The sequence below is a fragment of the Crocuta crocuta genome, unplaced genomic scaffold (genome assembly GCF_008692635.1).
Source record: "Crocuta crocuta isolate KB4526 unplaced genomic scaffold, BGI_CrCroc_1.0 scaffold196, whole genome shotgun sequence".
Lineage (NCBI taxonomy): Eukaryota > Metazoa > Chordata > Mammalia > Carnivora > Hyaenidae > Crocuta > Crocuta crocuta.
This window is the reverse complement of record NW_027531026.1, coordinates 4,712,861-4,737,425: the sequence shown is the minus strand read 5'-3', so window position 1 is coordinate 4,737,425 and position 24,565 is coordinate 4,712,861. Positions and strand designations below refer to the sequence as shown.

At 39.0% G+C, this 24,565-nt stretch overlaps 1 protein-coding gene across 1 annotated transcript in view; it reads right to left on the bottom strand.

Moving 5' to 3' along the window:
- Nucleotides 1-24,565, bottom strand: part of ADGRV1 (adhesion G protein-coupled receptor V1) — a 506,890-nt gene that overhangs the window by 59,583 nt on the left and 422,742 nt on the right. Inside the window, exon 88 of the mRNA XM_077770967.1 lies at nucleotides 5,550-5,671. Within this exon, the coding sequence (XP_077627093.1) occupies nucleotides 5,550-5,671 (122 nt within the window). The remainder of the gene's footprint in view (nucleotides 1-5,549; nucleotides 5,672-24,565) is intronic.

The window sequence follows — 24,565 nt, the reverse complement described above, 5'->3', positions numbered from 1 at the left end:
ACTGTCTCTCTCTCAAAAAAAAAAAAAAAAAAAAAAAAAAAAAGGCAAGAAATAACAAGTGGTGGAGTAGATGTGTAGAAAAAGGAACTCTCATACACTGTTGGTGGGAATGTAAATTGGGACAGACACTGTGGAAAACACTAAGAAAGTTCTTCAAAAATTGAAAAATAGAAATCCCATATGACCCAATAAATCTACAACTGGGTATTTACCCAAAGAAAACAAAAACACTAATTTGAAAGATACATACACCCCTGTGTTTACCTCAGCCTTATTTACAATAGCCAAGATATGGAAGACTTAAGTGCCCAATGATGGACAAATGGATAAGGAAGATGTAATATCTATATACAATGAAATATTATGCAGCCTTACAAAAGAATGAGACTGTGCCATTTGTGACAACATGGACGGACCTAGAGAGTATTATGCTCAATGAAATAAGACAGAATGTGAAAGATAAACACCATATGATTTCACTTACATGAGGGATCTAAAAAAAAAAAAGAATAAACAAAAGCAGAACCAGACCTATAAACACAGAAAACAAATGGATGATTGCCAGGGGTGCAGAGGGGTGGGAGGATAGGCATAATGGGTAAAGAGAAGTGTGAGACACAGGCTTCCAGTTATATAAAAGCCACAGCAATGAAAGGCACAGCATTGAGAACATAGTCAATGATACTATAATAGCATTGTACAGTGACAGTAGCTATACTTATGGTCAACACAGCATAATGTATATAGAGATGTTGAATCACTATGTTGTACACTTGAAACTAATGTAACATTGTGCGTCAACTATACTCAGGTAAAAAATCAATTTTTTTTAAGATTCCCTTTTTTAGGGTGCCTAGCTGGCTCAGTTGATAGAACGTGTGACTCTTTTTTTTTTTTAATGTTTTATTTATTTCTAGGAGAGAGAGAGAGTGAGCAGGGGAGGGTCAGAGAGAGAGGGAGACACAGAATCTGAAGCAGGGTCCAGGCTCCAAGCCGGCAGTCAGCACAGAGCCCGGTGTGGGGCTCGAACCCATGAACCGCGAGATCATGACCTAAGCGAAAGTCGGATGCTTAACCGACTAAGCCACCCAGGTGCCCCTAGAACGTCTGACTCTTGATCTTGGGTTGTAGTTCGAGCCCCACACTAGGGGTAGAGTTCACTTTGGAAAAAAAAAAAAAGATTCCCTTTTTAAAACTGCATCAAATAATAAATGTATAAAAATTCGGAGTATTTTAAAAGATAACTTTCATCGGTTAGTCTCTGAGCACCTATGACATCATAATAATCTGGATAAAAAATTTAATCCCTGTTGAGCAAAATACAGTAGCCAACCATAAGATGCATACTTTTATAGCTGCAGGTATTGACAAAAGTCAGTTAAAAAGTCAGTTAAAAAATACAAAAGCCAATAAAAAATAATAATAACCATTCAGTCTTCATGGAACACACTTGGAAGATCTTATTACCATATAGCTACGTTCTATGAAATGCCCAAGTTGAAGATCTGAGACAGTTTATAAACTAAATGAACTCCAATCAACCCTAGAGAAATCATATTTTTCAAGTGTTCCTTAACAGGCATTTCTTTTAGGAATGATGAACTGAGTACTGGTACCAGGAAGGTACTGGTGTGCCAGAGTGATACAGAAACTCATTGCTTCAATGGTGCCATACAGATGGAATGAAACTCATGAAACATGAGTTTGAGACGTTTTTTGATTTTATGTATATTTAGCTTTGATTAGTTCCTCTAAGAAATAGACCATGACAATTTCTTTTATATCTCACCATGAAATATAGTTTAATGTCCAACAGTCTTCATTTATTAATAAACCTGCATAAATGCTCAAAAGACTTTAACGTGTATATGTGGTTTGATAGGCTCTACTGGCTACCATTTTAACCTTAAGGTTTACATTTATTTAATTGCTGCTGACTGGTTCAGTCATGGATTTCAGGTGTCTAACCTCCATTAAATCTTTCTAATTTCTCTCTAAGCAGTCCGTTTCTTGACCATCTTCTAACCCACCATAGTTTGCTATTTACTTTCTGCCTAGACACCGCTCCATACCTTTTATTACTTTTACATCAAGCTTTCATCCCATTTTTCTCAACAAATCTCTGCTTCTTGACTTTCAGAGAAAAGAGAGAGCATTAGATACAAATTCCAACTTTCCTCACTTCCAGCTTTCAAATGGTTTTCCATGTTTACCTATTCTTCTCTCTTACCCCAGCCTCAGAGAGAGACACATCTCTCCTCCTCCCTTGATCACCTCTGTTCTTCCTGCCCTGTCAGTGATCCTGCCACAGCAAAGTCTTTTCTCCACTTGTCAGTTTCTCCTTCTTTGTTGGTTCTTTTCCCAAGAAAACAAAAACAAAAAATCTCCTTTGGACCAATCAACCAAACATCCTTCTTTGGCTATTACTTTCTCTCTCTTCCCATTACTCCATTAAGCTTGTTGGGTAAAAATAAGCGCTCCTTATGTGAGGTACTGTACAATTGCTTAATATGTTATGCCATTTAATTAAATCACACCATAATCCTAAACAGTATGTAATTCCCGTTTCACAGATAAAGAAACTAAAAAAAAATTTGTATTCATGACTCAACGAAAGTCTACCAGATAGACTGGGGGAGTTAGGATCATGCTACTGTACCAGCGGTTCCCAAACTGTGGTCCCTAGCCCGGCTGAATCAGCATCATCTGGAAAACTGCTAGAAAAGCAAACTCTCAGATCTGCTCTCAGGATCAGAAACTCTGGGTGTGGGACCTACCAATCTGTGTTTCAACAAGCCCCTCACATGATTTTGCTGCAAACCGCAGGTGGGGACACTGCACCACAGGGCCCCTCAGTCCTCAGCCTATTTATCTTCCCTGCTACACTTGACAGTTAGTATTGTTTCCTTTTGAAACTTTCTTTCCTACCAGAAACTCCAAAATGTTCTATCCTAGTTCCCTTTCATTAATAATCTCTTTCTGTACCCTGTCCTAAAACCCAGTTACTAAATTATTATTATTATTATAAGATTATTAACTAAAAATAGCTTTCCAATGATTCCCACATCTTAGCAACTCACCAACCTCACTGCATACCTCCTAGAACCCTGTGCCTGATGTGATCTTCACATTGACTAAAGGTGTCGGTGCCCTGCCATTACCTGAGTTCGGCATTTCTAAATGATGTTGCTTTTCCTACATTTTATTGGATAACCAAATTCCATTAATAGTTATCTTTATAATTCTCAAACCTGTCACCTACTCTCCATTCCCAGGTATGCTGCCGCAATATTATAGGCTGGAATATGATAGCAGTCCACCTAACTGGAATTGTTCCACATTTCATTACCTTCCTAAATGTTTCCAGTTATACTTCTAACAAGTAGTACAAGCATGTCATTCCCAATCAAAATTTAAAAAATTTAAAAACTAATAAAATAAAAAAAAAATCAGAACAAAACAAACAAAAACTCGAACTATGATGGCTTCCTACCGCTTAAAAACTGAAGTTTAACATCCCTTCGGAAACAAAATAACAGCACTGGGGCCAACCAGCCCTCGTCTGTCCCAGCTTCCAGCATTACCTTCCTAACTGCAAAGGCTTTCTTCCTGCCACCCTCACCCCAGCTCTTTGCTAAATCTCGGCAAGATTAACTACCTTCCCTCTGTGCTGCCCAGACTAACACTGCTTCTCTGCCTGAAATACCCATCTCTGACCATGCAATCATCACTTACTTAACATTAAAGGTGTCACAAACTCATGGGCGGGTAAAATGAATGAATGAAGTCTATCGTGTACAATAAGATCACATGCCCCATCTAAAGGGGGCAGCGATGACTTAGGACTGGTCAATTGCTGCCGAGCAAGTACGGCTACTAAAGAAAAGCCAGAGATTTCTCAATCTTAAAAGTTTGCAGCAAATATTAAACAATTTAAAGAGGTCTTTAAAAAATATTTTATTTTTTTTATTTTTGAGAAGTAGGGGAGGGCCACAGAGGGAGAGGATGGAAGATGTGAAGCAGGCTTCATGCTGACAGCAGCAAGTTGAATTCACAAACCGTGAGATCATGACCTGAGCTGAAGTTGGACACCCAACCGACTGAGCCACAGAGCTGCCCTCCAAATATGAAACAATTTAAAACACTGTTCTGTCCACCATGGTGTGTCCACCAAATAAAATACATCTGCAGGTTGTCAGTGTGGACCTTGGTGTTAGTTCCACCGGGCCCCAGGGATTCAAAGCTGACCAGACAGAACCTCTGACCTGAATGGCTCACTTCTGGGGCTCATCTCAAAACGCGAGCACACGCAGCTATAAACAGGTGCTTTACTCAGCCCTTACTGCATTTTGTTTGCATGGCACCTGCCATAGTGTATTCTAACCGGTAATTGTTTACTCCCTTGAGTCATCATCACATTGATCATCACATCCTAACCTTCATCCTTGGACTGGTAGCACTAACACAATGTGCTAGCAGCTGGTGCTTGAGGATTTCTGTAGCTATACAGAGACGTCTATGTATCCGCCTGTATCAACTTGATGCCAAACTTTCAAGTTACTTTGTATTTTTTGCCCTTCCTAAATCTGTATTATGATTTGCTTAGGCACTCTGCTGGATGATATGCTGCCACTAAATAATTTGTTTCCATACAATTAAATTGAAATATGCTTTGAGTCTCATTGCAGTTGTATGCTATAATCCTAATAGTTTTTCCTGTACACGTTCCTTGCAAGATGGTGGTCCAAATAAGGACTTTTTAGAGATATCTTTGGTAAATTCAAGAAATTATTTTGGTCTAGGACAGACCTTTTCACTTTGCAAAATAAGGAAAATGAATTCATTTGTTCCATTTGTTAATTTCAGGGTGCAACTTTTTTCCATTTAACAAAAGCACTAAAAAAGTCAGCTTTAATTTTTGCTACAGTTATATAATTCCTAGTTATGCTATCCAAGCACGCTCACAAAACTAATTTAAGCTGGGCATTGCCAGACTTAGAGGATGTCAATCATTTTTCAGTGAACCAAAACACTCTCATTTCACTAAGCACCAGATGTTAAGAGTGGACTGCTTGATCACTGCTATCTATTTCACTCCCCAATTGATCTAACTTCTAGATACAGCCAGTGTCCATGGCTACATTCCACAAAGTTTAAAAACATCAATCCTGCTGAAAAAGAAATATGTTTTTCTAAATACTCAGATGTTACCTAAATAAAGGAGGGTAAATATTTTACCCTTTATATTATCAGTATAAACAGCAAGTTAGAAGCCCAGCCATATCTTAGGTGTTAAAGATTTAACCCTTCATCATTTTATTTTACAACTCTGCGTGATGTTGTGTGTAAAAATTTACCTACGTGTAGACACTTGATTCCTTTACACTGAAACTCCATGTCCCTGTTGGGATGAGCACTGGGTGTTGTATGGAGACCAATTTGACAATAAATTATATTAAATAAATAAACATAAAAAAAATAAGAAACTCCATGCCCCGTGTTTATGAGGATCATGAGGATCCATGTGTGCCACCAAATTGTAAGCTTACCTGCAGACTGTTGAAAATGACAAAGAGGATCAACATCCAGAAGTGTCTGTAAGCCATGTGCAGGCCTCCCCACAGCCATGTCACAGAAATCAGGGCAAAGAGATATAAAACCAGTGGGACTTCTAGAAATAAAAAAAAAAATTTTTTTTGAGCTTCAGTGTCCTGCATAGTCACATATACACACAAATGTATACTGGCTCCTTTCTTGTATTACTCTGTATGCCTAAGTACCCATTTGGAAAGAACAACCTTGGAAATGCCATTCTTATGCCAGAAAAGAGAAGGCACATTGCTGAGTCCACATTCTTTCTGTTTTCCTGATTGGGGGTGGAGGGGGGTGGGGGTGGTGCAGAATGGGAACTGTTCCTCTCCTAGACTACCACCTGCTGGACCGTTTGGGAAGTGCTATGAACAACTACAGAGATGCAAACACGTTTCATCCCCAGGTAAATCTTAAAAAAGCTCCCCACCAGAAAATGGCAGGCAGCGGTGTGCTCCAGAAATTACTGTAGTCCAACCCAACAATTTAAAATACAAATGATATAAAAACTAGCTTGTGTGTCACAGAATAGTATGTACTCACTTTTTTTTTCTGACAGAGAAGACCCCAAACTTTACAGCTAATGTTAGAGCAAAGGTGAAGTGACAGGTTCATTATTGTCAACACTAAGCTTATTCTGCCAATTGTTTCTCATGCAATTTATTTCAGTAGTTTTCAGGAGAGATTTCTTCAGGGTCAAGTACTTCATTACCCATTTGTCTTTGATATTTCCATTAGAGAATAATAACCTTAAAAAGGGGATTTTATTATTTAAATAACAACCTATATTAGATTTAAAAAGTGATTCAGATCATAGCAGCTGCAAATAAACACACTTCAAGCTGTCTGAAAGACATCAGGATGGACCATACCATTGACAAGCCTTAGGACAGACTTCAAGGTCCAAATATGCCCACTATTATATCAATTAATGACTAAAATATACATACACTCTGGAAATTTGAACAATTAAATAATATGACTTAAGCAATTTTAAAATTTTATTTTGAAACATCAAACTTACAGAAGAGCTGTAAGTATAGTATGACAACATAGTTTTTTTCCCTGAACCACTTGAAAGTTGCCCTCCTCCAGCACCTTCTGAATACTTTATTTTTTTAAACTGACATGTTTTAGTTTATTTTTTTAGTAATCTCTACACCCAGCATGGGGTTTGAACTCATGGCCTGAGATCAGGCGTTGCACCCTCTTCTGACTGAGCCAGCTAGGCTCCCCAATACTTAATTTTATTTTTTGTTTTCATTTTTCCCTCTGAAAACTTTAATGTGCATTTTCTACAAAGATTTTCTCCTACATAAACACAACAGGACCATCAAATCAGGAAATCAATACTCATATATTCCTGCTATCCTCAGATCCCATTTAAGATGTGTCCATTATTTCTGTTATCTCTTCTGCAGTGGAAAGGTCCAGCTGACCTGTTTCCTCAGTCTCCTTTAATCCCAAACCGTTCATCTGTATGTCCTTGGCTTTGTGACTGACACTTTTGAAGATTACTGGCCAGTTTTTCCTGTGGAGTGTCCTTAAATTTGAGTTCATCTGATGTTTTCCTGTGACTCAGATTATAACATTTGGCAGAAATCACAGAAGTGATACTGGGTTCTTGTTACAGCACTCTACTGGGTGGCACAAAACCTCCACTTGTCCCATTACTTAGGTTGCTCATTCCGGTCACGTGATTAAGGTAGGGACTGCACAGATCCTCCATGGTGAAGTCAGTCTGTTTTCCTCTGTGATTACTAAGTATCTATGTGGGATTACCTTGAAACTGGATAAAACCCTTCCTCTTATCAAATGTGTGATTTGTTCATTTATTTATTTTTATAATATGGACTCAGATTCTCACTTTATTTAAGGGTTATTGGGGCACATGGGTGGCTCAGTAGGTTAAGTGACCGACTCGATTTCAGCTCAGGTCCTGATCTCACGGTTTATGGGTTTGAGACTTGTCTCCCCCTCCTTCACTCATGTTGTCCCTGTCTCTCTCGAAATAAATAAACTTAAAAAAGGGTTATTATTCATTACTATCATTATGATGCCCAAATTATCTTAAATTTGATTAATGGAAGCCTTGCAAGATAAGATGGCTTCTGTGGCTTCTGTGCCGTTTGTAATGTTCTCCTGATCCTGTAAGTACTCCCTTGATTTCTGGCCCAACAAGATGTTTCAAACTTATCTTGTACTTTCCCTGATCTAGTTCTGGCTCCTTTTGTGGGGATAATGGCATTTGGAAACCAGATTAGATGGTAAATATGCTCACTGTTATTGGGGTGTTTCTGGCCCTTAGCCCTGTTAGTAAACAGAGCTAGAGAATCTATGTAGGTACACATATGAACACACATTTACCTCTGGATTACTGTATCTATTTCTGTATAATGAGCATTATTATTTCACACCAATACTTCCAGATCCAATCCAACATCACAGGGTTAATTCTAATTTTTTTCTTTTTACTTTGTATAAATTTCTCCTCTGTTAAGAAATCTAGTTCTCATTATTCTTAATACATTTACCTATTTGATCACCTGCCCTAGTTGATTGTATCCAGTCTCTGGGTGTTGTTATTTCTTCTCTTGCACAGTTGACCCCTCAAGCTCATCTGGGTTCTGACATCTCAAGCTGGACTGTATCCCATCCCTCAGACAGATGCCCCCCTCACAATGAACAGGCTTCCCACACTCCATGCTTGAATGCCTTCCTGTGGATGGCAATTGTAATGAGAGATCTAAGATGGAATTCTTNCATATGCTGGTATCTTCCCAAATACAACCTTCTTTAAAAAATATAAAATTGAGTTATTATTATAACTTCACAGAGAAAATAAGAATAATATAAGACACCGCCTATACAGATGAATAATTCCTTTGTCGTTAATGCCTTACAGCAAGACAGGGGAAAATATATTAAGATTTATTTAAATTTTATAAAAATTCATTTTTGTTTAATGAAATCATGCAATTTGATAAAGGTCCAGAGGCTCATTTTTACTAATGACAAGATACCCTAATATTTAGGAAACTTCCTATGCTATACTCACTAAATTTGTTAAAGATTAAGTATTAAATCTGGCAGTCTTTGTTCCACTGTGTAACTACAAAATTCTATTTATGGCTCTGTGCAGAGTACAAAAGGACACGCATACTTTGCGTGAACAACTAGGAACCCAATTTTCAATATTTGGCCTTCATGTTCCTCCAAAGTGCCTAGGGCCAAACCAGTGCTGTGAGCTGTCAGAGGTCAGCAGAGGAGCTGAGAGAGCATACTGGGGCCTGACTAGAAGCACCCAGGGCCTATGTTTTCCTGGACAAGTGTGGTAGCTTGGCACCCCAGATCAGAAACTCTGCAACAAAGAAAGCCAGGTGTAAATAACTCAGCGATTTGAACAATAGACCCCAGGCTGGTTTTTCAGCAATGCAACAATGATGAGGACATGATTTCAGGTTGGAAGAAACATATATAGAGGCACATCCAGATTTTGTGGGCCTGAAGTTCATAAAACATGGAGAACCTTCTTTAAAAAATAAAAATTGCAAAAAGCAAAATTAGGTATAAAACATTGGAAAGGGCCTATATGCAAGGGCCTCTCCCTTGCATATAGGCCCTGAAACTTAGATCTCAACAGCTTTATGCTAACCCACCTTGGAGGAAGTACCTTCTACCTTCTTTGAGGCCTGGAGTAACTGACCACAGGGAGAAAGGGCTCTGGGAGTGGGTAATGGTGATGGAGTGGGGGTGGGGGGAATGTTAAGAGCTACTGTGAATTCCATTTGGTATGCTGAAAATGAACACTGCACTTAATGAAAATCATTTCAGTTGTATTTTCATGAGCTGATACGTCTCACATTTGGTGAATGACTAGTAACTTTTCTGTTGTCTGTGTAAATCAGTGCTTTCTAGAACAGGCATTTATAACTGGCCACGTTAGAAACTTATGTTTACAGGTGAATTCGTTAGAAAACAGAATTTCAATGGTTCTAGGTACTATCACCAGAAACATCTTTACTGCAAGCATTCTGGGAGGCAAACATTTTAGCAAAAATTAAAAAGATAACTGGTTGGTGGTTTGGTTCCTTTTTTCACTGACACACTAGTCCCACTTTATATAAATCTTAACCCTCAAAACAGTCTGTACACAGGCACAGAGTTTTGAACCCACATTTCCTACAGAACTTTAGGATGTCTATCAATGAACATGTGACAATGTGCCAAAACCCAACAGTTGTAGAAGGGCTTTTACAATGTACTTCAAAGCTCAGTTACAAATATGCATCCTAGTGTTTGGAAACTGGCAACTCTTGCTAATGAAGGAAGAAATTTTAGTGAAACAAGAACAAGTGTGCCGGTGAACAAGGAGATGAGTTAACAAACAAACAGAAGCATAATACTATGAATGAAAGACTCTGAAGACAAATGCTTGGGTACAATCCACTAAATAAAACCTGTTATCTATTCAGTGAACCTACACACATTTGAAAGGCATTCAGAGGTGGGGGCACCTGGGTGGCTCAGTCCGTTAAGCATTCAGCTCAGGTCATGTGGTCGTAGTTCATGAGGTCAAGCCCGGCATCACGCTCTGTGCCGACAGCACACAGCCTGCTTGGGATTCTCTCTCTCCCCCTCGCTCTGCCCTTTTCCCACTCGCCTCTTTCTGTCTCCCTCAAAATAAAGAAATAAACTTTAAAAAAAAATCACACACAAAAATAATAAAATGTATTCGGGGACGCCTCGCTAGCTCAGTCAGTACACCATGTGAGTCTTGATGTTGTGGTCGTGAGTCAAGCCCCACATTGAGCATGGAGTCTACTTAAAAAAAAGTATTCAAATATTTTATATTCACAATAAGGTCTTTTTAATTTGTTATTCATTTTTCATATTTCATTATGTCCTTTTTAATGAACGCCCTCTTTTATTTTTCATGACTTTATCTTTTATGGCCAAATTGCCTTATCGCCTATTAGTTAGGCAATGGTTAGGTGATTTTGTTTGCAGTGAAAATCCTTGCTGTTGTATATACATATGATGGAATATTATTCAGTCTTAAAAAGGAATGAAATTCTGACACATGCTGCAATGTGGATGAATGTTGAAAACATTACGTTAAGTAGAATAAGCCAGACAAATATTGTATGATTCCATTTACATGAGGTGCCTAGAGCGGGCAAATTCCTCTAGACAGAAAGTAGAATAGAGGTCACCAGGGACTGAGAAAAATGAGGAATAGGAAATTTTGTTTATTGGGTACAGAGTTCATGTTTGAGTTGATGAAAAACTTCTGGAAATAGATAGTGGTGAAGGTTGCACAACATTGTGAATGTACTTAAAAAAATTTTTTTAATGTTTATTCATTTTTGGGAGACAGAGCACAGCGAGGGAGGGACAGAGAGAGAGGAAGAGACACAGAATCCAAAGCAGGCTCCAGGTTTTGAGCTGTCAGCATAGAGCCTGACACAGGGCTCGAACCCATGAACTGTGAGATCATGACCTCACTGGATGTCAGATGCTCAACCAACTGAGCCACCCAGGTGCCCCGTGAATGTACTTTTTGCTACTGAATTGTACACCTAAAAATGGTTAAAATGGTAAATTTTCTGTTATGTATATTTACTACAATTTTTCGTTAAGGCCATGCTAAAAAGGGTAGGCTTGTGTTAAGACCAAGTTCAATGATAGGGAGGGAAAAAAAATCAAATCCTCAAAGTACTTGATTTAAATACTTAAATTAGCAAGGAGTCATTAATGTGAAAAACAAAGTAGTCTGAAAAGGTTTTAGTGAAAGAAAAAAAAATCAGCAAGTGGATATGTCATTTAGTACTACCATCATTAAGAAAGTCTACTTATGGGATTTTGTAGATTTCATTGAGAATACATAAAATCTCTATTTTTTTTAGGGAAAATATGATTTCAATGAATTTAACTCCCATTTTTAAAGAAAGTATGGTGCTGTATTATCTCTTCTTTTTGTAATTGCAGCCTTGGCTTTATTGCTATGCACCAGTGACAGCAAAAATGGCTTTATTATGGAAATCGCACCTCATTTACATGAGGCTGAAATTTATTCTGTGTTTACAATCTTCTAAAGTACTTGTTTTAATTTTACCTCACTGACCTTCTGATTCTAACAATTTGGATGTGCTACTAAAACAAACTCATCAATGTAAAACAAGGAACGCAGCTGTGAAATAATGTGTAGATTTAAGATATTTATGGGGCTATTTCCAACAACAGGCATGCATTATTTTTAAATGAGAAAAAAAGGTAATTGAAAACAAGGTATCCAAAGGCCTTATTTCTAAATTACGGGCCCTTATTCTGAAATTAACAGATACTTGGAGGCAGAGAAGTTTCATTGATCTGATTCATTTGTTGGTGAGAACATATTAATTGTGGTCTTACGCTTCCCTAACAAGGGATAAGGTTAACCCCACAATGCACTGTCACCTACCAGTGTTCTCAGCAAATAAACCAGAAGTCTTAGAAGAATACAACAGGACACACACTTCACAGAACTGCTAAATCAGCATTAGGATACTGTGGGTAGAACAGGTAATCTACAAACATTTACAACAGAATCTGAAGACAGGAGCCATAGGACTTAGTTTCCTTGTTCTCTAAAGGGGTTTTTAAGAAATGTTTGCTGCAGTAGGCTAGGCTTTGTACATTTCTGCTCTCCACTATGGGCCAGGTTCTTCACTTTCTTTAGTCATCCTTTCTAAATTCACAATCTCCATAGTCACTTTCTTTCAATGAGCACTTTAGGGACAACAATTTCCAAATGTGCACCTCCATCTCCCTTCAGCTCTATATAATTCCAGGTCTGGAGATCCCCCTTCGTCTCAGACTTTCTCTTCCTTCCTAGTACTAGTACCATCACTCACATAGATTGACCCCAGGCCTCATTTCCCCGCATGTGCTGTACCACATGGGATGTGTCGGGGGAAACCATCCATGTAAAGCACCTGGCACAGAACCTGGCACAAAGCACATGTTCAGGAAGCCTTACCTGCTATAATTCTTGTTCTCAGGACCATTATGCCTTTACTCATGTCAAGCAAATAGTGCATGGCCCCTTTTTACACATTTGAGGAGCCCAAAAATCACATAATAAAAAAATATGTTGAACTTTTTTTTGGTACCTGAATTTCCTAAACCTATTTGGCTACAGAACCCTTCGGGAGGCACCTAGGTGGCTCAGCTGGTTGAGCATCTGACTCCTTAAATTTTCTTTTTTAACATTTTCTTTATTTTTGAAAGACAGAGAGAGACAGAGTGTGAGCGGGGAAGGGGCAGAGAGAGGGAGATACAGAATCCCAGCAGGCTCCAGGTTCTGAGCTGTCACCACAGAGCCAGAGAGTGTCTGACTCTTCATTTTGTCTCAAGTCATGATCTCAGGGTTCATGGGTTGAGCCCCATGTTTGCGCTGGCAGCACAGAGCCTGTTTGGGATTCTCTCTCTGACCCTCCTCACCCCTCAAAATACATAAATAAACTTAAAAAACAACAACAACAACAATGCTTCTGTTTGTCTGACATAATCTGAAGATCACACTTGGAGGACGGTTGCTGTCAGAGTGTAGAATTTAAATTCCACCACATCCAAACTGTTACTGAAAACTTCTTGAGCAGCCTATTTATTTACTTGTTAAATGTTTATTTATTTATTTTTGAGAGAGAGAGAGAGAGCGAGAGAGCACACGCAAGCGAGCAGGGAAGAAGCAAGCAGGGAAGGGGCAGCGAGAGAGGAGGACAAAGGATCCGAAGCAGGGTCTGAGGTGACAGCAGAAAGCCTGATGTGGGCCTTGAAGTCACAAACTGTGAGATCGTGGCCTGAGCCAAAGTCAGACGTTTAACCATTTATTTACTTTCTTTTTAATGTTTTATTTATTTTTGAGAGAGAGAGAGAGACAGCGTGAGCAGGGGAGGGTCAGAGAGAGAAGGAGATACAGAATCTCAAACAGGCTCCAGGCACTGAGCTAGAAGTCAGCACAGAACCCGACGCGGGGCTCGAACCCATGAAGTGTGGGATCATGACCTGAGCCGAAGTCGGACGCTTAACCAACTGAGCCACCCAGGCGCCCCAATCAGATGTTTAACCAAAAGAGCCACCCAGGTGCTCCCCTGACCAGCTTATTTAAATTTTTTTTAACATTTATTTATTTTTGAGACAGAAAGAGAAAGAGAGAGCAAGTTTCATCGGGGGAGTGTGGGACAGAGACAGAGGATATGAAGCTCTGCACTTGTGAGAACTGAGCCCGATGCAGGGCTCCAACCCACAACTGTGAGACCACGACCAGAGCCAAAATCAAGAGTCAGCCGGTTAACTGAACAAAAGCCACCCAGGTGCCCACTGACCAGCCTATTTAAAATGAACCTCTCAGTGTCTTCTATTCCCTTCCCTCTACCTTTCCTATTCTATTCTAACCCATCCAATCCCACTTAAAGCTGATGGTAATGAGTCTCACCAAGGTACTGTGGCTCACAAGAGTAAACTTCTTCTCTAGAAGGTAATTTAAGTAGCCTGAAGGACACCTTAGACAATGGGTTCAGCAAACATAACCAAGAGTGGGAGCCCCCACATACCACCTTTGGACATGGGTTTAGCCGGACCCTTAACTGATATGGTATGTAATTTGGAAGGATCTGTACAGGTGAAAAAATGGATTTATAGGCAGAGAAGAGAGTTAATCAATATTGGCCTAGAGTATATCTTCCAGGGATAGAGAGGAGGAATGTGAACAGGTTTTCAGAGGAGTCTCGGGGTCTCTGAGAACCTAACTAACAGAACTTTGTCACCAGCTGACTTCGGGCTGTCCTGGACGCTAAAGGACAGTCCAGTGTCAGGCCTACTTTGAGTGCGATTTATTGGGAATGAAAAAAAAATAGTACAAGCCTAGAATTATGGTCTCGCCTTGCAAAAGCTATATATAATTTTCAATTTGCAGACTATAATTTTGAATCTGAGGAGAATAATCAAGTTAGATGAGACATACCCACATGGACCTTGCACAAACTGTTATTAGAGTAATTCCATTTGGACCATGTATTTCAAGTTGCCAGATAATATCCTACTGGGGGTGGAGGGTGTCAAATAGGTCTGTGATACTTAAGGAAAAGGTTAAAAGGTCTGTTTTCGTCTTGTAAGGAAAATATCTTGGAACTACAGGAAGAATTATCACTTGGGTTCACAGCCAACATAGTAAATTTTAACACACTTCATAAGTATTTCACAAAATGACATTATGACAGAAGTTTTTAGGAGGTCTAAAACAAGCATGAAGCCAGCCAACTAACAACTGAAGACTGACTTAACCTAGTTTACTAACTACATTACCAGTTACTCAGCCATTAAAGAGTTCAAAACACTCATCTCTAGGCATGCTCAGGCACCGAACAGCAATTTCCAACACACTTAGCTTTTATAATACTATGAAAATATACAATGCGTCTTTCAACCTGCCTACATCTATATTTTGAATCTTACTATATGGCCTCATAATTTTTGGAAATTAGGTTACTATGTATTTGGCAATGAATAGCCAGTTATGTTTTACAGATGGTTTGATAGGATACCACATAGCAGTCATTAAGAGTTAACAGGCTCACATTCAACACTGAAGGCTTGAGTCAATTCTGACACAATGTCTCATAAAAATTAATACTAAAGATGTGTTCAAGAAAATATTTTTACAGTGTGTTAAATATGTCAGTTCCAGAACTGTTTTCTGGTAGACCCTCAATCTGGATAAATGCCAGCTGACCTCTCACTGATTTCCTTTTAGTTCTTTGGCTATCACATTACAAAACTGCAACACAAATTTAGAATTTTACTTTATTTTTATTTCTTTTGCCATGTCACTATTCTAAAATGTCTACTTGACTTTAGTCCTTTGGATCCTGTTGGTCAACGTGATTAATCATATCTCTTTTCCCTACAGATATCAGATTATCAGGGCATTGTCTGGTCTTTTTTTTTTAATGAGTTTATTTATTTTGGGGGGTGAGGCAGAGAGAGAGTGAGGCAGAGGATCCGAAGTGGGCTCTGTGTGGACAGCAAAAACCCCTATGCAGGGCTCCAACTCACAAACAGTGAGTTCGTGATCTGAGCCAAAGAAGAGACACTTAACCTATAGAGCCACCCAGGTGCCCTAGGGCATTGTCTCATTTTAAAAATAATGGAATATATTTCACAAAAGCTTTGGAGACATTACTTACACTCTGCTGCTAAATAATATCTGTAAGTAGAGAAAATGAACACAAAACCCACATACAGAGCTGTTTTCAGGGATACACAATAATAACAGACCGTAAAGTGGTGTAAGAGCTGTGTTATGCACAGGCTTATCATTGTTCATTTCAGCAATGGCACAGTACCCACAGGTGTGGCCGGGAATTTTATCCAGATGGAAGTAAACCAATATCTTATTACCCATTCTTACTAACAACCTTGGACCAAGCCCTTACAGAGAAAAAAGGAGGGACCTATGTTTAGGAAAAAAAAGGCAATATCCAGACTGGATGCCTTGTGTGTCATTTATGGAGAAGGAGGCTGTCCAAGAAGACAGTAACATCTATACTGATAATATTTATATATTAGTGATCAATGTGATTTGATCAAAGTGATTTGTACCCAATGATATACCATTAAATTTTCTTTGTATATCTGTCGTATGTATATTTGTCATTTGTCATATGTATATTACATATTTGTAATGTCATGTGGAGACCTTAACATTTGTGAGATCCTAATTCCAGCTTTTTTCTTTTTCTCCTCTTTCATTGGGAATTCAAATTGTTAACGGTTAGACTGATTCATGGGTATCTGATATTAGTAGCAAATGTAAGGTACATGCTACCACTTAATTTTGTCCTGGGCACAAAACTGTAAGTTTCCACATTTTTTTAAAAGAGTACGAGCATTGGATAAAGAAGACGTGGGGGTATACATGCACACACACTGGGATATTAAATAGCCATAAAAAGGATGAGATCTTGCCATCTAGAGCAACACAGATGTGCCTAGAGGGTAGTATGCTAAGTGAAATTAAGTCAGACTGAGAAACACATATGATTAAACTTATATGCGGAATCTAAAACAAAACAAAACAAAATAAATTTATAAACAAACAAAAAGAAGATACGGATCTATGAATCCCGAGAACTGATGGATGCCAGAGGGGAGGGGCGTAGGAAGATGGGGAAAATGGGAGAAGGGAAGTGGGAGGTACAGTTTCTGGATGAATAAGTCATAGGAATAAAAGTAACTGCATAGGGAGTATAGTCATTGATACTATAGTAGCTTGTATGGTGACAGATGGCAGCTAAGGTTGTGGTGAGCAGAGCATAATGTATAGAGACGCTGAATCACTATGTTGTATGCCTGAAACTAATGTAACGTTGTGTATCAACTATATTCAAATAAAAATTTTTTAAATTAAATCACTCTTCCTCAGGGGCAAAAAAAGAGTGAGAGCGTTGGAATTTTATTTAACTCCAGGTACCATGGTTTTGTCATTAGTAGGTAAGACTAACGAATGAGCAGCCATACAGTTTTTTGGTCACTGTCCTTCCTAAGCCTCCAAAAGAAGCCATTTTTACTATCCCATTTTGTCTTTACTAGACAGGTCCTGCTACGGTTTTTGTTTGTTTCTATCCATTTGTTACGTTTTTTTTTTATCCCTGTGGGATTTATTCTGTCACAGTGTTTGTGAAACACATTTGTAAAAAACCAATGGTTTTTTTTTTCCCCCCTGGGTGGTAAAGCAGCTTTAATGTAACCACAGAATGAGGTTTTTTTTTTTCCCAAATACTCTGGCATTTCCCTCTCCTTCCTCAGGAAAGAGGAAACCACAACACTTCTTGGAAGTTGTATAATTAAATGAGTGTACAGATGAAAAATTGTTCATTTCAATTACTTGTTAATTTACAACCACACTGATTTACACTATCTATATAGAACTGTACAAGAGAGCTTCAAATTGCGCTTCAACACCCTCAGTCTTTATTCCAATCTAACATCTACTTCTTTGTGTAAGTTGGTGCATCCTAATTATAAATCACATCATTTGCTTTCCTGAAGGTTATTTATAATAAATTTTATAATTTGCTTCTGTCAAATTCCATTAAAAGAAAAAGAGCTGTTTTGAATATGGGCCCTTGGCAAATTACATTAAAAAAAAAAAAAAAGCATGCACCGAGCTTGACTGAGTAGGATTTATTCATACAAAAGGCAGAACTGCAGCTATGAGCAAGGACTCAGGAGTCAGGTCACCTGAAGGCTGTTCACTAGCTGTGTGACCTTGGCGAGTCACTTCACTGCTCTGAAACACAAGTTCCTCTTCAGTAAAGTGACAGTCATATTAGTATCTCCCAAGTAAGGTTTTGTGTATCCAGGGAGGATTTAATGGTTGAAATGCAGAACACTTTGAACAGTTTTACGTAAATTTTGGCTATTGCTTGTTATTCAAGAAATACGTTTTAGCAAGCATCAAAACTGCATTAGATAAAATGTGACAGATAACAGAATGAATTACATAAGCATATTCTTTCAAATACACACACACACACACACACACACACATGCTATGCTAAACGGTAGAAGGTAAGTATTAGAAGAGACCAAATTATTAAAACAAAAACAAAAACAAAAACAAAAAAACAAACCCAGGGAAGGCAGCCATTAACAGCCATTGATAGTATTGAGAGGGAGAAGGAATTTCAGGTGCTTGAAGATGAGCTCTATTTGAGCATATAAATATTGTGATTAAGGTACTGGGAATAGCTAAAAGAGAGACAAAAAAGGCAAATGCACAAAGTAGTGTAAATTAATCCTTTTGACCTTTTAAAGGCCAAAGAAGGTGTTTAATGAGAAGATTTGTAGTACTAGGTACTGAAAGCATCTTGAGGGCTAAAGCAGTATGGAGTTATTTTATAGGAAATGAAAGCCATTTAAAATTTCTGAGAAAGAGGTGTGGCCTTATCAAAACAAAGCTTAATCTCACAGGAAAGTAAATAGATTGGTGGAGAGACTGCTACAAGGAAAGACCTGGTCAGGCAACTACTGCAGTGGTTATGGGAGGAGGTAATGAAGGCCTGAGGCCAGGGAATGGCAGAGGAGAGGCCACCACAAAGGAGGGGACACAAATGTTACCAAAACAGAATCTACAGTCATACCTCCAAATCACAAACCAATCAGAAACTTCAAAATTATGCAGAAGTATTAGGACTTTATCAGTGAAGATTCGAATTCAGTATATCTGCAGAGAGACTCGTTAAAGCCTAATTTTTGAAAATCTGACTCTTTTTTTTTTTTAAATTTTTTTTTTTAATGTTTTATTTACTTCTAGGAGAGAGAGAGAGAGACAGCGTGAGCAGGGGAGGGTCAGAGAGAGAGGGAGTCACAGATTGAAACAGGCTCCAGGCTCTGAGCCGGCAGTCAGCACAGAGCCCAACGCGGGGCTCGAACCCACGAACCGCGAGATCATGACCTAAGCGAAAGTCGGACGCTTAACCGACTAAGCCACCCGGGCGCCCCGAAAATCTGACTCTTTTAAAAGCTAGGCTCTACACCCAATGTGAGGCTTGAACTCTCAACCCCGAGCTCAACAGTAGCCAGCCAGGTGTCCCTCTGAAAGTCTAATTTTTTTTATTTAATAATTTTTAAATGTTTGTTTATTTTTGAGAGAAAGAGAGACACACACACACACACACACACACACACACACTCCAAAGCAGTCTCCTGGCACTGAGCTGTCACACAGAGCCCGATGTGGGGCTTGAACTCACAAGCTGTGAGATCATAAGCTGTCAGATCAGAGCCACCCAGGCACCCCTCTGAAAGTTCAATTTTGATAATCAGTCAAATTTGACAACTACTGACCTAAAAGTCTATGACTGTGGAGTTAAAGAAATCACACAGGCTTCAGGTTAGGAAATAAGAAAAGGATTAAAAGGAAGAAGAAAAGGGGCGCCTGGGTGGCTCAGTCGGTTAAGTGGCAGACTTCAGCTCAGGTCATGATCTCACGGTTGTGGGTTCAAGCCCTGTGTCGGGCTCTGTGCTGACAACTCAGAGCCTGGAGCCTGTGTTGGATTCTGTGTCTCCCTCTCTCTGCCCCTCCCCAACTCATGCTCTGTCTCTCAAAAAAATGAATAAATGTTAAAAAAAATTTTTTTTTAAATGAAGAAGAAAAGAAAGGAGGAGAAAGAATAACATGACGATCAGAGCAGTTGGGGCAGACAGAAAAACAAAGCTGATGGCAATTTTTGTACTTGCTGAGGACAAGATACTATTCTCATTGAGAAGATAGGGAAGAAGTTGGGAAGAGACATTGGGTTCAAGCTGATAGATTTGAAAATTACCACTATGAAAATGAAAAAGGCTCAAAGCAATTCGTAGAAACCATATATACTCCAGAGTTGTGAATCACAAGAAGAATGAAGCATGGCCTGGGATTTAACAGGAAAAAAAAAAAAAAAAGAGAGTATCATAAAAGCCAAGGGTGATGGACTATATTCAATTAAGGGGTGGTATCAGTACTGATCTATGTGGAAGTGTAAGAATAAGGACAAGAGAAGAGAGTTCATGTAGTATTCCATGGTGTTATGCTGAGTGAAATAAGTCAGGCAGAGAAGGACAAATATCATATGTTTGCACGTATAGGAGGATTAGGAGGAACTTAACAGAGAACCAAGGGGGAGAAGAAGGGGGGAAATGGTGGGGGAAAGGGAGAGAGGCAAACCATGAGAGACTCTTGAATGCTGACAAAAACTGAGAACTGATGGATGTAGGGGGGAGGGGGGATGGGCATGGAGGAGGGCACTCGTGGGGATGAGCACTGGGTGTTATGTGGAAACTAATTTGACAATAAAGTATTTGTAAAAAAAAAAAAAATAGAGAAGAGAGTTCACTAGATCTGGTTTCCTATATTACAGGCGATGAATGAAAGAGAATAAGCAATGTACTCTCAAGGCTTAGCAGTGAACAGAGGGTGAAGAATACAGGTAGCAGTATTCTTCAAGAAGCTGGTTGGTAAAGGAGAGAGGTAGAAAAGTAGCTTGATAAGGTATTGTGGGTAAGCTTTTCTTAATTTTTTTTTTTTTTTTTTTTTTTTGAGAGACAGAGAGAACACAACAGAGAGAGGGGTAGAGAGAGAGAATCCCAAGCAGGTTCTAGGCTGCCAGCACAGAACCTGATGCAGGGCTTGAACTCACAAACTGTGACATCATTACTTGATCCGAAACCAAGAGTTAGACTCTTAACAGACTAAGCCACCCAGGAGCCCCTATGGGTAAGCTCTTTTAAGGCAGTGAAAAGTGATACATGTTTTTAGATGGAGAGGAAAGACTCAGAGGAGAGGGAGAGATTTAAGTGGTAAGGCAATTGTGGAAAATTTAATGAAGCAAGTTCTAAGAAAAGGAAAAACAGATAAAGGGCACAATTGGGAAGGTTAGCTTTGGGGAAAATGAGTTACTTACCTAAAATGGGAGGAAAGTGGCAAAGAAGGGAGGCAACAAAGATAAATGATCAGATAAAAATAAGGTCAGGTGAGTAAGACAGCATCACTCTGTGTTCATACCTTGCAGAGAGAGTGAGACTAGAAGCTATTAAGCACAAAACTTAAGGGCAATGAAATCTGTTTCAAAGTTCACTTAAAGATCAATGAAAGATAATCCAAAGGATTTGTGAGATGCAGAGGTGGCTCAGTTAAGGTCACGCAGGATAAACTTGTTTCCATTACAGAGTAGCACTAATCGGTTAATAAAAAGAAGAGAGGTGTGTGGCAGAGGCTGGAATGGTGATTGGCAAAAGTGCTTCACCAAATTGGTGAAGAAATCAAAAGAGCTAGTGAAAATATTCTTGGGACTGTCCGATCACAAGGCGGACAGAAGGGAGGTCACAGTGAGAATAAAGAACAAGCAGAAGTGAGAACTGGAAGACAGAGAGGCCGAAAGGGAGATTGTGGACCAGGAGAAGAGGCAATCATGAGGAATGGCAACCACAGTACCATGCAGTAGGAACAGGAGGGGTAAGCACAAAACACAGATTTAAAAACAGGAAAACTGTTATCCAGGGACATAGTAACCTTACACTAGGGAGCAAAAATATTTTTGACATCCTATTAAATTGGATGGTGTGGCCTCTTGCAACTGGTTGTAAGGAAAGTGATCTTTTATGAGGCAGGCCATTTTGGTTATGGTAAGTTAACTGAAAAAGTAGTTTTGTGAAAGGATCAGACCGAGTTTGTTATGGCTTTCTGGCCCAATGAAACCCAAACTACACTTCTGACATGGTGAAAAGAAACCACTTATAAAGATACCATTTTCAACTTCCTGGGTTTTATAATACGTGAATTATTAAGTACAGCATTATAATCACAGACATTGTGCCAATTACACCTTTAAAAAAAAAGTTCATTTATTTATTTGTTTTTATTTATTTAGAGAGAATGTAAATGGGGGAGGGGCAGAGAGAGAAGGAGCGAGAATCCCTAGCAGGCTTGGCACTGTCAGCACAGATCCCAACATGGGGCTCGATCCCACGAACCATGAAACCATGATCTGACCCAAAATCAAGTCAGATGATTAACTGACTGAGCCACCCAGGCACCCTTCCAACTACATTTTAAAAGAAATTAACAATGCAATTGCTAATTCCCCAGATTACCCATCCCCACTTCCTATTTCTCTAATTTTAGCAACCCTATTTTCCTTTATTTCTGGATCTTCTCTTTAATACTACATCAGATGATTAATGTGAGATCACATTATCTTGTAAGTATATAGATTTTAAAGAGCTGTGTAGATACAGAATCATAAACTGGAAATCAAGAATGGAATTTACACTTAAGAATTTGGGATTTGGCTGACTAGTGAGACTCAGGTGTGTTACAGGATCACCATGTTAACACTGACTTAAGTGGCTCTTAGAGCAGGTCAAGGGGGAATATAATGTTTTCAATGCCGTAAATATTCCAAGATAAAACAGCCTTGAAAACGGATTTTTATATTCTCTACTAGAGTTTTATATATGTTCTTTGGCAACTGTCTGAATACAAATTTGAGAGACACACATTAAAAAAACAAGAAATTGTATTTTCATCAGCCAACGGTTAAATGGAAGACTTCAGCGATCCATTAAAAAAAAAAAAGAATGTGCTGTTAGATCAAAGCAATAAACATGAATAACTGTTTTATGTAGCTTTCAAAGGAAAAGAAAGAAATGCGTCATTGGTAATTTTTTCCAGGATAAATAAAGAAGGGTTTGAGGAGAAGGGGAGGTCCTTTAAAAAGAGTGAAGTATGCCAGGAAAATTAAAATTTAAGCTTTTTATTAATTTGGAGAAAAACTGCCAAGGAAATATACAGGAAACTCATTTAGCCTATATGTAAAAATTATAAATAATTGGGAAAGTTTCACTGATTCTCTGGTCAAATTGAGGCATGGCAATGGTATGCGTATGTTATTAAGAGATGCCAACTGCACTGAAGGTCAAAGAGTATGCAAAATATCTACGCACCAATGCCACTGTGATGCTCTCAGACACTGACCGTATATATATCACACTGACTGTATCGTCCAGTGACATCCAGTCTGTTCATGATGTGTATCAAGATGGAAATTAATTTTGATGCAATTCCCTCTCTTCCTTGACCACCAAAATTGATGAACTCAGGAAGTGACAGTGAATTCAGTTGTGTTGTTTAAGTCTGGACTTACAGAAATCACATCACTTTTAGGCAACATCACTTTTAGGCAACAGCACTAGTGCAGTATGGCTGGAGAATATAGAGAGTTCTTGTGGGGATGTAGTGGAATTACCCTTTTATTAAAAAATATTTTTAAAGTTTACTTATTTTGAGAGAGGGAGAGAAGCATGATTGGGGGAGAGGCAGAGAGAGGGAGAGAGATAATTCCAAGCCAGCTCCATGTTGTCAGCGCACAGCCCAATGTGGGCCCAAGCTCATGTGAGACCATGATATGAGCGAAACCAAGAGTGGAATGCTTAACGGAATGAGCCGCCCAGGCAGCCCTGGAATTTCCTTTTTATCCTATAGTCTAAAAATTGCTATTGGATGATTTTAATGATGTGATCAATTTCACTTTTTAGATTGTTCAGAGTGGAATGGGGACAGACAAGAATTAAGTATATCAGTCTCAGGACAGTTGCAATTGTCTAGGTATAAGATGATGAGGGATATAAGCCAGATACTATGGACTAAACCGCATCCCTCAAAAAGTCATATGTTGAAGCCCTAACCATCAATGTAATGGTATTTGGAGATGGGGACTTTGGGAGGTAATGAAGTCAGGAGGGGTAGAACCCTTGTGATGGGATTAGTGTGCTTATAAGAAGAGACAGGAGAGAACTGTCTCTATTTCTTCCATGTGAGGACACAGCAAGAAGACGGCCATGGCAAGCCAGGCAGAGGGCTTTCATTAGGAGCAGAACTGGCCAGTACCCAGACTGTCGGACTTTTAAGACACTAGAATTGTGAGGAATAAATTTCTCTTGGTTAAGCCACCTAGTCTATGGTATTTTGTTATGGCAGCCAGAGATAATATACCAGGTATAATCATGAAGAAAAAAAAGGGAGGCATATTTGAGAGACATTTAAAAAACACACAGGACAAAGGAGCTACATATCCAACTGTATTCCGTATCAATTACATATTGAAAGAGTTGTTATGCTAATAAAAATACCAACACATACCGAGTGCTTAATATATTTTAGAGAGTATATAAAGACATTATAAGGGGGCGCTGGGTGGCTCAGTCAAGTGAGCATCTGACTTCTGACTTTGGTTCAGGTCATGATGCCAGGGGTCATGGGATGGAGCCCTGCATCAGGCTTCATGCTGGGCTGAGTGTAGAGTCTGTTTAAGATTCTCTCCCTCTCTCCCTCTCTCTCTCCCTCTGTCCCTCTGTTCATATGCTCTTTCTCTCTCTCTCAAAATTAAAAAAA